This window comes from Zootermopsis nevadensis, unplaced genomic scaffold, assembly GCF_977971745.1.
Source record: "Zootermopsis nevadensis isolate Lab colony 2312 unplaced genomic scaffold, Znev_1.0 Znev_ptg000061l, whole genome shotgun sequence".
NCBI classification, from domain to species: domain Eukaryota; kingdom Metazoa; phylum Arthropoda; class Insecta; order Blattodea; family Termopsidae; genus Zootermopsis; species Zootermopsis nevadensis.
The window spans coordinates 6,264,055-6,281,926 of record NW_028259192.1 but is presented as its reverse complement, the minus strand read 5'-3'; the positions used below and the strand labels follow the sequence as shown (position 1 = coordinate 6,281,926).

Below are 17,872 nucleotides of genomic sequence, written 5' to 3'. Positions count from 1 at the left end.
TTACTTTTGTCATGTGCTTATTTTCTGCTGTGTTTGTAAGTATACTTTTCTACTGCGTAGATAAAACAGGATGCTGAAATGAAGTCGGTGAATATGTCACACTTCACACAGTCTAGTTACTGACAGAACAGTTCAATAACAGAGATGTATGTTCTTCTTCTTCTATGGCTCTCCGGTCCATATTCGGTCCATGGCCTCCTCAATTCTCCTCTTCCATTCGGTCCTCTGTTAGGTCCGTCTGTCCGAGGCTTTGATTGAGCTTTTGAAACATCTGCCTTTTTATGGTGCAAGGTTGTTAGCCTTGCGACCAACCCCCAACCTGGAGGACCAGGGTACCTGTCTTAGTTTGACCTCTCCCCCTCGACCAATCTGGCTAGGGAGGCCCTACCAATAGCTATGCTGCCGCCAGCATAGCTCTTGGGATCACTGAGGTACTCAAGCCCCACCACCATGACAAGGGTAACCTCTCAATCTTGAAGTAATCAATAACAGGTAAATTTTTAGAAAGGAATGCTCAGTGGTTCATAAAAGACCATTAGAGTTTCTGACTTTTATCTCTTCCATCATTTACTGCACTCTTGTAGCAAAAGGGAGCTCTATTAAGCCTTTCAGATATAATTAATAAGATTTTAATTGATTCTTAGCTTATTTAAAAATGTTGTTTCAGTTGCAGAAGCCCAAGTAATTAGGGATTGACCCCTTTGTGGGAAGCATTGGATTTCTGATTGAAGAAACTTAAAATGTTAAATGTGAGGCCTAACAGTAGGTTCCGGGAAGCTGCATCTATTGATATGATCATAAATTGAATGAATGCATTATTTCCCTTACATAAAGTCAGAAATTATTCCGTTAAATATCCACCATATCAGATATTTCAAAGAAACGTAGGTTTTAATGAGATCTGTATTTTGTGTTACGAGCTATTTCTGGTCAGATCAAAAACTTATATTTCAGCTTCATGTAAGTAGGCTTTACAGTTTGACTGATAAGAACCCAAATTAAATGTGCTTGGTAATGATCAGGGCCAATTTATAAACAACAGTACATTTTACAGGAGCCGAAAGAACAATTAAGAAATTGTTTTTGCTGATATGCCAAAAATTTTAATTGTCTCAAATAATCTGGTTCTTGAAATCAGACAGAATTGCAAAAGTTTGGTTTAATTTGAATTGGTTTGTAATTTACGTCATTAAACCTATGATTTCATTAACCAAAATGCACTCTATATCTACATTTTGCAAGTGAATATAACAAAGTTCCAAAGAGTAATTAATACTTCACAAGTAAATGCATTTGAAACTTTGGCAGTGTTTTGAGCTACTATTTTGTTCTCTTGTCAGTACCACCAAGCATCTATCCTGCAGAAGATGAAATTCACATTGCAAATGCAAGTCAATCAGTCTCTCTAAACTGCTTTACATCCGGTTACCCTCACCCTCGGATTCGGTGGCAGAAGAATGGCCTTGATATCATCAATGACACACATATAAGGTATAAACTGTGAGTTGGAGCTATAACATGCGTTGTGCATAACAGTGTAGACCAGAATTAACTCGTGTCAGTGGATTATACATATTAATCTGTATTGCCAAGGCAATAAAAAAAATTACACCTAACCACTTTTACTGCAAAGATGTGGTTCATATAATAATTGAATTGCTTGTTTGTGTGTCTGTATAAATGAGATCTCATCTTGGGGAGGGTATTTTCAGCTTAATTTGGAAATATAACCTTGTGTTTCATACAGAATTTACAGGGGACAGTTATCTTCCATCATATCAGATCGCACCAGATTATATTTCTTCCTTAGTTTGCCAGCTATCAACATCAAATCATGTCATGCCATATTATTGTTGTTGTTGACCATAATTATTGTAACAGAAGTTGCATAAACAGAGATGTATGTTATAATTAAAAATTTATAGGATACAACAGTGAATGACACCTTGAAAGTTTACATGTTGGAATAACTGAAGGTATGAATATTTAAAGTACATCGAGTTCTCTGACGATGCAACCGTGAAGTGAATTTCTGTTATGGGTCGACCCACAAATATCTCCTGACCCATGTTACTGTAACATCTGCTATTGCACTTTATCTGTGTGATAAACAGTCATGTTATTTCCAGTGGTTTGTTGCTGTTGTCAGGAATAGCTCAATTTACCAGATACAACAGAACAGGTTTCCTTTCTTCCTCCTCCCCCCCCCCCCCCCCCCCCCCCACATGAGAAAAGGAAGACCTATCCTTCTAAATGTAGTTATGTTTTAAGATTTTAATACATTTTAAAAAACAGGCAATGAATAAATTCAAAACCAGAGTAAATGCATTACTATCAACTAAGATGTTCAAGGAACTTTACTGCTATGAGAAACTCAGATCTGGAATAATAAATGAATGTTCATGTACAATAACTATGTCAAAAATAGTTCTGTAAAGAAGTAAAAAAGAAATTCCAGCATAAATTTTGGGCTGTTACAGTTTCACATAGAAAATATTCATAGAATTTTAATTAAATTAGGACAAGTGGGGCCATTACTGGACAAACGATTCAAATTGAAACACCGGGTGGTCACTAAAACAGCTGAATGAAATCAGTGCAAGGATTAATAAAAATCTTATTGCACTGTCACCTATGTAAGTTAACTAAAACTTAACTCAAATCAACTTAATTTTCACCGTAAAAGCTTCAGGTCATGCAGTGCTAGTAATGCACATACTCCGTATAGATTCCTCAGATGCCTTGAAAAGGAGACGAGGGTTTCAAAATCTTCAGTACAAACTGCCCAGATTTCCTAAAACTAAAAGCATTTCACAGTAGACAAGAGTAGTGCATGATTTATGATCATGAGAGTGAATTTTTGAAACTGGGTTTGTAAGTCTCTTTATGACTGAAATTGGCTCTCATATGTTTTCCTTTTTATGTTGAGACTTTGTTTTACTTACACAGGAAGGTAAATTTGCAGAACAACAGATGTTGAACTTACATAGTCTGAGACTAATACATGAGGTTCCACAAAATGATTAAAATTGTTGTATGGTTCATGAGTGTGAATAGTATATTTGGTTTGATTTTTCTTTGAGTCACAGTTAATTCTGAAAGATACATGGTGAAGATATGTTTCTAATCTTTTGTGCAGCTAATAGACAAATGCTAGAAATCTGTGTGTTGTACATCATTGTAGTATTCATACACTTCTTTACTAATTGAGTAGAACTTAGAAGGGATTGGTACATAGTATCCAGTGTACCCAACAGGTTGATAGAAGATGGTCACAGAACTGATTAATGAAAGTAGGGATCAGAAGTGTTGGGTGTCTTTCAGTATGAAAGTAAGTGAAGTGGTCAATGTGCTGTATACTGCTGAGGGATTTAGTCACAGAATTTAAATACATAAAATCTGGTTTCGAATATGTAATGGTTAGAATTATACAGAAAAGTAATTTAGAAGAAATTAATATGGTGGAAGGAGAATGGTTTAAATTGAAAGAATGTTTTATGATACCATCTGGAAGATTCAATAGCAATTACAGATAGTTTTGCTACTGACTTTATGATAAATGGATTATTGAAGTAGTTAGAAAATATTCCTGAGTTTCCTTCAAATACATATTAATATTTTCGTTGTATTTGTTTATAGCTTGTCTGCTGGTATTTAGACCAATTCTCTCTTCAGATTATTATAACATGAAATGAAACATGTTCTGCAACCTGGATTACTGTAGAAAATATAATAATAAATTTGTATTCCCATGATATATTATAGTGTAAATGAAGATGGAATTCTGGACATCAAAAATATTCAACCTAGTATGGCAGGAGTATATGTGTGTGATGCAGAAAATACAGCTGGCGTAATACAGAAAATATTCTACATCGTCGTGCATGGCAAGTAAATAATTCTGTATATATTGTATACTATAAGAATAGCATCCTCTTCATGGCATAAGTTACCCTGGTTTAACATTTCTGCCAAAAGGAAAGCTTGCCACTGAAACCTATCCTGAACCAAGTCAATCCAGTCCCCAGTCTGTTTAATATTATCTTTAAAGGAGCTTTGATTGAGGTTTCGAAACATCTTCCTTTTTATGGTGCAAGGTTGTTAGCCTTGCGACCAACCCCCAACCTGGAGGACCAGGGTACCTGTCTTAGTCTGACCTCTCCCCCTTGACCAATCTGGCTAGGGAGGCCCTACCAATAGCTATGCTGCCGCCAGCATAGCTCTTGGGATCACTGAGGTACTCAAGCCGCACCACCACGACAAGGTGCAGGTACCATTAAGTGGGGAGAGATTTCCCCTACTAATCTAATATCTTGTTTTATACATACTTGTGACATGACCATACCATCATAATATCCTCCAATTTTTGCCCTTAAAAAGCAAGGTTATGAATTATAAAGTTGCTTATTATGTAATTCCTCAAATTAATTTGCCACTTTTCTCAAATATTGTCCAAGGTACTTCTTTTGAAATCCATGTGCTGTATGTTGTTTCCTCAGGATACTAAGCTAGTTTCCACAGCTGTACAAAAATGGGCAAAATAATTGTTTATGTATTTTAATCTCCATTCTTCTGGGGGAAGAACACAAGGTAGGAACATATCCTGATCTGACATGTAACAACAATTCTGTTCTAATTTCATCAAGAACTTCATTATCATATAAGAAGGTATGAGAGTCCTCAGCTTATCAGAACACACCCTTTTCAGACATTGAAGAGTCTTCATGACTGCATTTGTTTCTTCACAGCTAATTCTGTTGCTGTTAGGCATATGGTGACAGTTGTGAAAATACTTTAGTATGATATTTATATATTACTTAGATTGTAATATGGTGAATTTTCTGTAACAGTGCCACCAACTATTGAATTGGACTTACCAACACAAATACAACTAATGGAAGGAGATGATTACTCCTTGCCCTGCTCAGCACGTGGGATACCAGATCCTGCGATAAGTTGGAGGAGAGATGGACAGTCTATCGTCGGACATAAAGATGGTAAAAGAATTAAATACAGTAAATTTTTTACAGCAGAAAATATTGGAAATGTCCTGCATAATATTTATCAAACTAGAGTATGTCATGAGATAGCTCAGTTAATAATGTGACACGATTGCAAATTTAAATGGTTGATGAGGTCTTCAGGATTATTCTGTTTACCACTTCAGTGAGAATGGCTCCACAACCATCCTATTCTGTTCCAACAGGAATAAATGCAGGGTCATGCTGTGGATTAATTTATTTACTAGTACAGTCTGAATGGTTTTGTGGCCAATCCATCTTATCCAGTGAACTTGAGTCTTCTAATTTATATCTTAATTGCGTCATGTTTGTGTTTTATTGATACAATATTTTTATTTTCCGTCTATACACAAACTTAAAATAATGTTGTTTAAAATTATCTAAAATTATAACATTCTCAGTAGACACTGCATCATGTTACATTTTTTGTATTCGACGACATGTTTCAATGTACTACAGTTTTTAAAATATATTAAAATTGATAGACCTGATGATGATGTAATACACATTGAAACATGTCGTCGAATACAAAAAATGTAACATGATGCAGTGTCTACTGAGAATGTTATAATTTTAGATAATTTTAAACAACATTATTTTAAGTTTGTGTATAGACGGAAAATAAAAATATTGAGTCTTCTACTTTGGAGGTTTATGTGGTCAGAGTGTTAAAGTAACGACTTACTTCCATCTAGTGCTTAGATTAGGAATATATGGAGCTCTGCATCCACACAGAATAAATTCTACATGAATAGTGTCTAAACCCATCTCACTTACTGCACTTAATTGGTAAAATGTTAATTTAATAGTGATCACAAAAGATTTAAAGTTTAATTAAAATTCATTCTTTTATGCATTCCCACATATGCTTTATGGTGTGATACTCAGGCAGTAATCTTTTTGATACAAAAAAGTGGAGAAAAAGGTCCTGTTTGTAAACCCTGAATATCAGATGTCTGAACAAACTTATAATATAATTTCACTTACAGTTTATTATAAGCCATGTCTAGAACCTTCCTTTTTACAGTACTGTTCAGTCAAGAAAAGGTTGTTAATTTTGCTACTTTATTTCAGAACATCTGCTTGTTTTAGAAGATGGCACTCTGGTAATTACATCTGCTACTCTGAATACAACAGGAATTTACACTTGTGTAGCAGAGAATACAAAAGGAAGTGACCAGAGGCACTTTCTTGTTGAAGTCTTAGGTAAATATTTCGTATTATGAAAACATACATAATTCATTCCATTTATTCACATCATCATCCCGTGTACATCCATTCAAAAGTACGTCTTTTAATGGTAGTGATTGTACAACAAAGAGGACTGAAATTAACGTTATTTTCAATCACTTGTTAATAAATAGCTGCTGCACTGAAATTCACTGTAAATCAAAACCACAAAAAACACCAATAAATAGAAGTGGGCCAATTAACAGAAATAAAAATATTTGTATAATTCTTCTAACATAGTATAAATTGTTTTTCCAGTACAACTCTGCCTCTGTACTTTTAAATAACATGACCATATCATTAGAAAAGCACTACTCCAGTACCAATTAATCTTAAATGTATAATGATAAAAAATATAGTACAGTTGCTTTCCTACTTTCGTATAACTATGAAGTTTGAAATAAAATATTGTTCATAGTTAAATCCAGTATTTGCAAGTTTTAATTGTAATGTTAGGACTACAACATTTTGAATTTTAATGATGTTCCCAATAATTACTTAAAATGATAAATATCTTTTGAAGTGACTGGTACAGTAGTGAAAATGCAAAAACAGCTTTCTGTTTTAACTAATTCATTATAAATGAATCTGAATATAACTGTTATTCTTTTAAAATATGTTGTTTCTTGGCTCTACAACCCGGTTGTGGGTTTTCGCCGCCTCCTTTTCAGAGGTTTCTTGGTCTTGAAGTGTTCATTTATGAGTAGTGAGTGACCAGCCCACTGACTCTTTTAAAATATAATAATAATATATATTTGCCACTTGCTTTAAAATCAGTAAATCAGCATTTTGCAAAAAGGGTTTATTTATGGGTTTTGTATCATTCTCACAATAAACAGTGAGGTTTTTAAATCATAATTAACCATTTCATATTTGTAATGGAGATAAATTGTTAGCTTTAAGGTAATAACTGAATTTTTAAATGTGTCTGTGAGCTGAGGCTGCAAAGGGTTAATCCATAACATGTTATTAGTTGGTAATAAATTTTATTATTAATAATGTAGAACTGTTGCCACTTAAGTAAATGAAACTACTTTGGTTTGTGTAAGAACTAATTTTCTTATGTATTTCTAAATGAATACACCATTTTTGCAGTGCCACCATCAGTAATAAATTCTGGGGAAAGCAGAGTTGAAGTCATTGAAGGAGACTCTGTGGTCATAGCTTGTCCTGCCATGGACGCTATCCCACCACCACAAATCCAGTGGCTGAAGGTAAGAGTAATATCTGAAAGACCATTGCTTTCAACCCAACTTACTGTATAATCATAAATGAATTCACAATACAATAAAGTTTGGACATAAACGAAAGACAGTAGTGGGTGTGAGCTTTTAAGCTCAACATAAATTAAATCAGTGTGTTATGTTTGCCATTTTATTATTAATTTAATACCCATTTGTATTTATAAATAAAAAATAAATAAATTGTAAGGAAGTATGTAATGACTTTCTAGATTTGTCATCAGAAAGATCACTTTCAAGCGAGTATTCAGAAAAGAAAATGCATTTGTGTTATGTTCTCATATAAATTAATTTTAATGCAGGATGGGAAACCTCTAGACCTGTTGACAAATGAGAGATCTGATCAAGTGCATTATGCTATCCTGGATGGTGGACGATCACTCAAGTTAGAGGAAGCCCATGCAGCTGATAGTGGCACATATGCTTGCATCGCAACAAATCTGGCTGGACATACTGCTGCTGAAATTAAACTTGATGTGTTGTTATCACCTTATTTTGAGGATTTCAGCTACAAGCAAGAAGAAACAGTTGTTGCAGGAACTGAAGTGAAACTTGAATGCAATGTGTCTGGAAATCCAGAACCAAAAGTAAGTAAACCAGGCTATCCTTATAGAAAATCTCTCATGGGTCGAGCACAAGTGATTAGCCTCATTGGTTTATGGAATTATGTGGAATTTGAGGTTTTCACAGCAGTGAGTCTGAAGATTGCTGTCTTCTGGGTTACTGCACCACGTAGTCTGGTAGATTTCCACCAACGTTTCAGAGGTCATACTGCCTCCATCGTCAGGGCGATGAATTTATATGACAGTTTAGGCTTGTGTATGAATGCAGCCATGTTTTAATTGATCAGAATTGCTGTGCATTGTAACAGATCTTATACAGTAGGATATGAAGAAGTTTTTACTACCACTGAAACTGTGTGTAACTAAATATGGATTTTTGAAATGCAGTCTTATATTAAAATACTGGGGGGATACTGGGAATGACCCGTTCTTCAAGTGCCTGAGCACTGCGGGTCCCAACTTTTCGTTGGCTTGATCTGTAGACATTCAGTAGGACTCCTTGGACTAGGGATCGGCCCGTCATAAGGCCTCTACCTGCACACAGGACAGCACAACACAGAAAATTGCAGGCAAACATCCATGGCTTGAGTGGGATTCGAACACACGGTCCGAGTGACCAAGCAGCACAAGGCCCACACCTCAGACCGCGCAGCCACTGCGGACCCCTATATTAAAATAATGATTATATTTCTATTGCATATTAGTTTTATTTATATTTCTATGGAATCAAAAATATTTAGTGAACATGATGCTTAAAATGTCATTTCTTAGAGCTATAGAAATATAAAATGTGTGTACTGTGCCTACTTTTACCTCATGTTAATCTCATCAGTTTTTTGTAGTGTTTCTAATCTTTCTAAATGTCCTAGTTTCAGAACTTATCTTCTTGTTTCTATTCCTAATTCTTCATAGAAATTTGGTCTCTACAGCTTGTAATCTGCTTACATCTCTCTTAATTTATGTCTAATTTTCAATTAGCCAAGTAATGTGTTTTGTGTAACATAATGTAAGCTTTGCTAAAATTTTGTTATTGCGTATTATATGTCTAATATATTTCTTTAAATTTCAAGCTATAGATATTATATATGTAATTTCTTGGAATTTTCATTTTGTGAAACTTACTACCCTACCCAATTACCATTTAAGTTGTAAGATTTGAGGTTTTCACAGCAGTGAGTATGAAGATTTCTGTCTTCTGGGTTGTTGCGCTGTGTAGTCTGGTAAATGTCAACCAATGTTTCAGAGGTCATACTACCTCCGTCATCGCCCTGATGACGGAGGCAATATGACCTCCGAAACGTTGGTAAACATCTACCATACTACACAGCGCAACAACCCAGAAGACAGAAATCTTCAACATTTAAGTTGACTGCAAGTTGTTAATGCTATTTCATTTATGAAACCAGTGCATTGCTAACCTGCCATTGTTTTATAGCTGTCATGGCGGAAGAACAACCTACCAGTTACCCCTCACACAGCTCCAGGTGTGGTGTTATCTGCAAACAGACATTCACTTATCATTCCCAATGTGAGGCCTCATGATACTGGTCACTATCAGTGTACTGCAACCAGTAAAGCTGGGCGCAATGATCGTGATTTCCACCTCACTGTCTTGGGTAAGTTCAGTAAAAACAACCTTAAAAAGAAGATGGCTGTCTTCCGAATTGTAGCACAGTGTAGTATGGTAGAAGTTTACCAACGTTTCAGAGGTCCTTTCTGCTTCCATAATTAGGGCGATGATGATGGATACAGCAAGGACCTCTGAAATGCTGGTAAACTTCTACCAGACTACACTGTGCTACAATTCGGAAGACAGCCATCTTCATACTCACCACTGTGAGAACCTCAAATCTTACATAGAACCTTAAGAAGTTATGATTACTGGTAGCTGGACCCCTTAGTTATTTTTCAAACACTTACCTGACTTTTGTTACTCTGAAGTCATTGGAGAATTTAATAAATGGAATGGCATGATGCCATTGTGGTAGTTGGTAGTTCACCTGATATTGTACGTCAACAGCTGTTATATACTACTGCCTGTCCACTTGAGGTGGGCAGAAACTTACATTGCATAGTTTTATTTATTATATATATATATATATATATACGAGGTGCGATCGGAAAGTTTCAAGACTGTGTCAATAGAGGGCGAACTGGATGTAGTACGAGCTTCTGCCGCTAGGGGGTGCGGCCTACATTCATAGTGAATCAGTGTGCCAGCCGGCATCATCGAATTAGCATTTGTTTCTTAGTTACGGGCGTTTTGGTAGTGCATTACACCAACCCTCCTGCGATTTCGGAATGGTGTGTGCATCAAATTTTGCCAAAGACTCGTCAAAACGGCTACGGAAACCTATGAAATGCTAAAGCAAGCATTTGGGGAGTCCGCAATGGGTCGTGCATAAACTTTTGTGTGGCATTCACGTTTTAAAAATGGCCGAACGTCTGTCGATGATGACGAGCGTTCTGGACGACCATCTTCGAGCACAACGCCCGAAAATGTTACGAAGATTCGGCAGGCCATTCACGAAGATCGACATCGTACCATCAACGACTTGTGCGACATTGTTGGGATAGGCTATGGAACCTGTCAGCTGATTCTAAAGGAAGAACTCCACATGCGACGCATCCTGTCTGAGGACCAGAAGCAGAATCGACTTTTCGTTTGTCAGGAGCTCAAAGATCTTGCAAGAACCGACCCCAACTTCCTTTCTAAGCTCCGTGTGACTTCTTCCTCTTCCCAAAGATGAAAATTCAGCTAAAGTGAAGGAGATTTGAGACAATAGAAGAGATTCAGGCAGAATCGCAGATGGTGCTTGACAGGCTGACAAAGAAAGATTTCGAGGGATGCTTCCAGGCTTGGCAGCGGCGCTGGGATCGTTGTGTCCACTCCCAGGGGAACTACTTCGAGTTTGATGGATGAATTTAATACCTGAGATAAGTGTACGGGTTTTTATACGCGCAGTCTGGAAACCTTTCGATCGCACCTCGTATATATTAATGGGCTATAACCACCATTTTTCTTGAGGATGTGAGAATACCAACAAGAAACAATTATATCCACTAATGAAAACCAAAAATTCGGTTCTAGGGAACATGTTAAACCAAAATAATTATTATATTATATAATAATTATTTTAATTAATATCACAATATGACGCAGCTATACTATCTCATGTTAAACCAATTTATCACTGTTTCATGGGAAAATTTTTGTTCCCAAAATATTCCATTCAGGTTCCTCACTGACTCTGTGGTGCAGGTAATTCTTTGAAAAGTCGATTGTATACTCGGCTTCTCAAAGAATAGCTTACTTTATGGAATCCGGAGGTTCATCACCATGTTCACAAAAGCCCACCACCAGACTGTATCATGAGCTAGCTGCATCCAGTTCGCTCCATCAATTCCTATCTCGCTAAGGTCCATCTTAATGTTATTCTCCCACCTTTGCCTATGTTTTCCCAGCAGTCTCCTCCCTTCAGGCTTCCCAACCTATTCTTGTAAACATACCTCCCCTCCTCAATGCATGCCATTTGTTTTGCCCACCTCATCCTCCATGTGTCATCTGTACCATTTCTTTAATGAACTATTCATCATCTTTACTGGTCACCTTTGTGTGCTAAACACCTAGCACATCATTCCCATATTCACTACATCCTGAGTGTCACTGTCAGGTCTCTTTTATTGCCTGACATATTTTTATTACAATTCAGTTGTCACCAAAGATGAAAGCAGTATGCTTCTCAGAATGTTGGTTAACCACCAGCAAGACAACATGATGTCACATTTGGCATTTATCTTGTTCTCATAAAACTTATGTTCACTGTGGTCCATGATTTTAAACAGAATTGAAATTTTCCAAATAAATTGTGTGTGTGTTTGCATGAACTTTGGCATTATTATATAGACACACATGATATTGGTACTTTTCAGTTCCTCCAGATTTAGATGGTCCTGTTGAGGAAATGCAAGAAGCTGTGAAAGGAGAACCTATTTTACTGCAGTGTCCAATCACTGGATCACCTAATCCACAAATCAAGTGGACAAAAGATGGGTTTGACTTGAATCTTAAGTGAGTTTTAAAAATTATGTTTGTATGTGCATATGTATATGTGTGCGCATGCATTGCATGGATCAGAATGAAAATTTTATTGTATGTTGTTAACAGGTGTTAGCTACCAGTTGTGTTCCTGGTGTTTGTACGTATTGATCAGGATGGGTTAGTGTGCAGTAAAGGGACTGATTGTGTTCCTTCACAGAGAATGTACAATATGCAGCAGTATATTTGAGAGCAAATTTTACTTGGCAGTTAGATAAACAGGACAGGTAAAACTAGGAAAGACATTGACAACAACATTTCGGATAACAAAAGGTCTGAGACAAGGCTGCAGCATGTCGCCGACACTCTTCAAAATATATATAAATAAAGTATTAAAAAGGTGGAAAAAAAGGTGTAAGGGAATGGGCATACCATTGGACGAAGATACAACAATGTATACACTACAATTCGCCGATGACCAAGTGATAATAGCAGAAAGAGAAGAAGACCTGGAATTTATGATGAGGAAAGTAAAAGAAGAATATGAAATGTGGGGATTAACATTAAATTTAGATAAGACAGTGTATTGGAATTTAGGAAATACTAATGACGCACTGATAATGGAAACGGGGGAAGTAATAAAGAGGACAGAAAAGATTAAATATGTAGGAGCGATGATAGGGGACCAAGGGATGTATGGAATTGAAACAGAGGAAAGAATAAAACAAGGAAGGAGACTCATAGGAGCCCTCAACCCAATATTATGGGACAAAAATATCACAAAAAGAACAAGAGAGAATATATAAAATGATGGTACAAAGCGTGGCTCTTTATGGAGCAGAAATTTGGCAACTCTCAGAACAAAAAAACAAAAAACAAAAAAAAGTTGAGAATAATGAAAATGGATTTCCTAAGAAGAGCGGCTGGAATATCCAGAAAAGAGAGTGTGAGAAACAAAAGGATTAGAGAAATCATGAGGGTGGATCAAGATATAAATGAGGAGATGCAGAAAAGACAACTGATTAAAACCTAAAAATGAAAAATTTAACATAAACATTTTCTGTTATTTACAACTGTGGCACTGCATGGTGATAAGGCTTGTATTATTATGTTAAATCTTATATCAGTGCATAGTCACATAACAGTAGTGGATATATATATAAACTTTACATTAAAAATCATGTTCCTCTAGCAGTTGCTAGGTAAACAGGACAGAAGGATTTTATATAAGTATTTGTTTTACAGTTTAGCAACCAATGTTATCCTGTCAGAAGATCGAAGAATTCTTGAGATTTCAAAAGTGCAACCACATGATAGGGGAATATACATCTGCACAGGTTCAAATGAAGCAGCCTCTAAGGAAAAACATTTCAACTTGACAGTATTTGGTAAGTAGACATTAACAAACATGTTATACATAGAATGAATATATTTAAATGTATATTTTGTTGCATAAGATCATTGTATCAAAACATGTCAAGTTTCTTTTATAAAAGTGGAGGAAAGTTCCAAGAATACAACATTCATAAATAATGCCCCTGTACTGTGGAGACTTAAGGAATCCCTCCAGTTATTCTACCATATCCTAATTGAATGAATATGCATCATTATGATATCTAATTTGTTGATTTCTCTAGTATGATTCTAACACTACCAGTTTTTAATAGGTTAAAGTGTGCTGTAAGGTGGACATATTGTCTTGCAGTAATTTCAGAAAGTGGGTCTTTTGATAAATTAAAATCTGAAATCTTACTTTCTGCATGTGATTCTACAATTTTTTCCCCCAACAACTATTTATTTGTTAAAGGTAAAATAAACTTTATTTTCTGTGAAGTCTAAAGATTTCTGATGATGATGCATTATAATATGTAAACTTGTTCTTTTGAACTTTGTCTGTCATCTGAATTATAAAACTACAGTGTTTGAGAAGCTGGATTCTGCTTCCATCTTCTAACTAACTAACTAGCTGGCTTAGGGAACCTGAAGGTTAATCACCGATTAACCAAAGCCCTCCACCAGACCCTGTCCTGGGGTAACAAAATCCAGTCTCATTCAACTCCTATCTCCCACAGATCCCGCATGAAATTATCCTCCCATCTACGTCTAGGTCTCATCCCTTCAGGCTTCCGACCAATACCTGTTGCACACCTCTTGCCCCATCCATGCATGCCACATGCCCTGCCAATCTCATTCCTCTTGACTTAATCACCCTGACAATACTGGGGGAGGAGTACAAATTTTTCAGGTTAAAAAAATGGAAGAGGACAGAAAATGTTCCTGTTGGGCCCCCTATTTGAGCTAGCCACAGTTTTGGTTTAGTCCTTACCAGAAGATGGAGTTTTATAATTTTATAATTTACACAATGGGCAGAGACCAGAAGAACAATTTTACTTTTTTGCTGTGCTCAGCAAGTTGACATTCTTTGTGATTTTGTGAAGAATAGCTACTTCCATTTACTCTGGCTCTTGTCAAGGAGTGAATAGAGTAGGCTCCAGTTTCAGTTTAAATGGCCACATGCAAATTATATCATATAGGTAGTCTGTATTTAATGAACTCAGTTCAGAACAGTTATGTAATTATCTAACATGACACCCCATTTGCTGATAGACATAATCATTAATACAGAGTATACTGATTCTGATCATGTTTCCAGAACCACCTGTTATTCATCAGCAGCAATTTGTTGAAGATCTTAAAGTGAAAATGGGTGATGATGTTTCTCTGTTGTGTACAACCAGAGGAAACCCCAAACCAGATATAAAATGGCTGCACAGTGGTCACATTATAGATAAAGGAATCAGTTCTGTAGTCAGTAACTCTCTCAGTGACAGGAGTTCAGTCGAGGAACACACTTTATCCCTACAGAAAGTTAAAATCACAGATGCTGGGAAATATACTTGTCTGGCTTCTAATATAGCCGGAGTTGCTGAGAAGAATTACCGCTTAAAAGTTATAGGTAAGTGACATTATACTGGAAACATAGTGTAGAAGTTAACATCCTGCTTTTTAAACTCCACATGGAGATAAGTTTTCCTGATTGAGGCTTTTTGTGATGTTCTTTGGTGCTAGCAAGCAAATCCCAGGATAGTACCTTAACTCTTCGTTGTATAATTTTTAGTAGAAAATGTCTTGGTTGCTTAATACATTTTAACTTACTAATTAACTAACTAGATGGCTTACAGAACCCGAAGGTTCTTCACCGAATTCACCAATGTCCTGGGCTAACAAAATCCACTTGCCTTCAACTTCTGTCTCCCATAGATCCCATCTAAAATTATCCTCCCATCTTCATCTAGGTCTCCTCCCTCCAGACTTCCCGACCAATACCCAGTTCACACCTCTTGCCCCATCCATGTGTGCTACATGCCCCGCCCATCTCATTCTTCTCGACTTAATCACCCTGACAATATTGGGGGAGGAGTATAAATTTTTAAGTTCATCATTATGCAGTTTTCTCCATATCCCATTGTCTTCTCTCCTAGGCCCAAATATTCTCCTCAGCACCCTATTCATAATACATTTTAAGACTTCTTTAATTCTGTTTTACCCCTTACATTACTTGCCTTCCATACAATCTCTAACATTTAGAATCTGCAAGTAGGAGTTGCGCAGAGCGTACTTATCATTATTGTCCAATTTTCAGATATGTACCAAATACCGTAACTTTGTTAAGTACGTGGAATATGCAGTTTAATTTGTTATGTTGTTAATTTTTAGAGAATATACTTCAGTAGTTTATATAACTTGAGTAATAAATTCCTTTCAGTGATATATCAGTTCTTATTAATTATGGTTACATTGTATTTAAAGTGGCATAATTTAATATGTTGATTGTACAGATTTTGTATATTTTTTAATATGATGCTTCATATTCCCATCTTCCTACAACATTTTTTAATGTGACTGTTCTGCTTAAGGCATAAGGTGGTGATTTTGTCATTTTATAATTACAGTGGCTCCAAAACTCTCAGCGCATCGTGAAGATTCCAATGTTATTGAATCTCTTGAAGGCTTGCCAATCATGATTAAGTGTCCAGTGGTTGGTAATCCTATTCCTGATATTCACTGGATGAAAGACAGTGTGCCACTGGACACACATGAACCAATGAGAGGTGAAGCTGAAGGACATATGTTATATATCAAGAATAGTCGGCAAGAACATTCAGGAAATTATACGTGTGTCGCACAGAATCATGCTGGTAACATAAGCAAGAGTTTCCAGCTGGACGTCTTGGGTAACAATTCATTGTATTAAGTGGGTCATAGTAATATCAGCTGTCAAACAATATGTACTGACTAATTCCCTGGTAGCAGAACCTGCAGGTCCAACAACACCAGAGCCCACCACCGGACACAATCCTGAGCCAACGCCATCCATTTGCCATCCTCACAGCCCACCTCCCTGGGATCCATCTTGATATTATCCTCCCATCTCTTTCTTGGCCTGACTAGTGGTCATTTCCCAGAAGGATTTCTCACCAAAATTCTGTATGCGCCCCTGGCCTCCCCCATATGGGCTACATGTCCAGCCTATTGGATCCTCCTAGATTTCACTATCCTCACTATGACAGGTGACCCGTACAATTCACGCAGCTCCTCGTTATGCAGTATTCTAAATTCCCCACTTATTTCATCCCTCCTAGGTTCAAATATCTTCCTGAGCACTTTGTTTTTAAACATTTATAATCTACGTTTTTCTTTCAAGGTAAAAGACCATGTTTCATAACCATACAAGACAACTGGCAAAATTATTGTTTTATGTATCCTGATCTTTAGTGTTTTGGCAAATGCCAGTTTCCTTGCTAACCTGTAGAAGAGTTTCCATTCTTGTTTCTGGTACCCACATCATCCCCCAGCAAATTGATGTCATATGCAAGTACCTGGTGCACGCCATTCAATTCAAGCCCTTCCTGATTCTCTCTGACATGTTCTAGAGCAAAATTAAAAAGCATTTAAGCCATTGTGCACTGGGAAGGGATCTGACAGAAGGTTACCCATACAAACTACTAGATACCCTGTGCATACAAATCTTAATTAATCTAACAAGTTTTTTTTAGTATTTCAAACTCAGTCAAAATGCCATACAGTACCTCTTTTCTAACTGAGTCATATGCCTTCCTAAAGTCCACAAGTAATTTGTATGCTGATCCTTTATACTCCCACTTCTCCTCTAATATTTATTGGATGCAAAAGATCTGATCAATAGTTGACCTATTACAGTGGAATCCATATTGATCATTCCCGATAGATTTATTCATAAATGGTGTTAATCGTGCCAGAAGGATATTCGATAAAATGTTGTATGACGACAAAAGAGATCCCTCAAGAGGTTACTACACTCAGTTTTGTCACCTGTTTTGTGGATATGGACAATAATTGATTTTTTCCACTGTTGTGGTAGTACTTTCTGGTTCTAAATCGAGACTATAAGCTTATAATTTCTGAGTGCAGTGTCCTGCCACCTACATGGATTAGTTCCACTGGAATTGAGTTGATATATTATGGCACACAAATCAGAATATTTTCTGATATAAATTTTATAATGTATAATATAAAATCCTTTTGACTCTCCAGAAGCTATTAGAAAGGTTGGCCTAGGAATAAATTCAGAAAAGAAACTAAGTACATGTTAATATCCTGTCAGCAGACAGGCAGGCAAAATCATATTACAGTGGTTAATAAATCCTTTGAAAGTGTGACAAAGTTCAAATATTTGGGAACAACAATAACAAATAAAAATTATATTCATGAGGAAATTAGGAAGAGACTAAATTCCAG

The 17,872-nt window shown here is 36.4% G+C and overlaps 1 protein-coding gene across 3 annotated transcripts in view; it reads left to right on the top strand.

The window, feature by feature from the left end:
* Positions 1-17,872, top strand: part of LOC110835917 (hemicentin-1-like) — an 87,334-nt gene that overhangs the window by 39,394 nt on the left and 30,068 nt on the right. For all 3 annotated transcript variants that reach the window (XM_087340318.1, XM_087340320.1, XM_087340319.1), the window contains exons 22-32: positions 1,341-1,491; positions 3,766-3,887; positions 4,851-4,997; positions 6,096-6,227; positions 7,347-7,465; positions 7,795-8,079; positions 9,491-9,671; positions 11,989-12,127; positions 13,340-13,482; positions 14,748-15,050; positions 16,048-16,329. In XM_087340318.1, the coding sequence (XP_087196444.1) occupies positions 1,341-1,491; positions 3,766-3,887; positions 4,851-4,997; positions 6,096-6,227; positions 7,347-7,465; positions 7,795-8,079; positions 9,491-9,671; positions 11,989-12,127; positions 13,340-13,482; positions 14,748-15,050; positions 16,048-16,329 (2,004 nt within the window). The remainder of the gene's footprint in view (positions 1-1,340; positions 1,492-3,765; positions 3,888-4,850; positions 4,998-6,095; positions 6,228-7,346; positions 7,466-7,794; positions 8,080-9,490; positions 9,672-11,988; positions 12,128-13,339; positions 13,483-14,747; positions 15,051-16,047; positions 16,330-17,872) is intronic.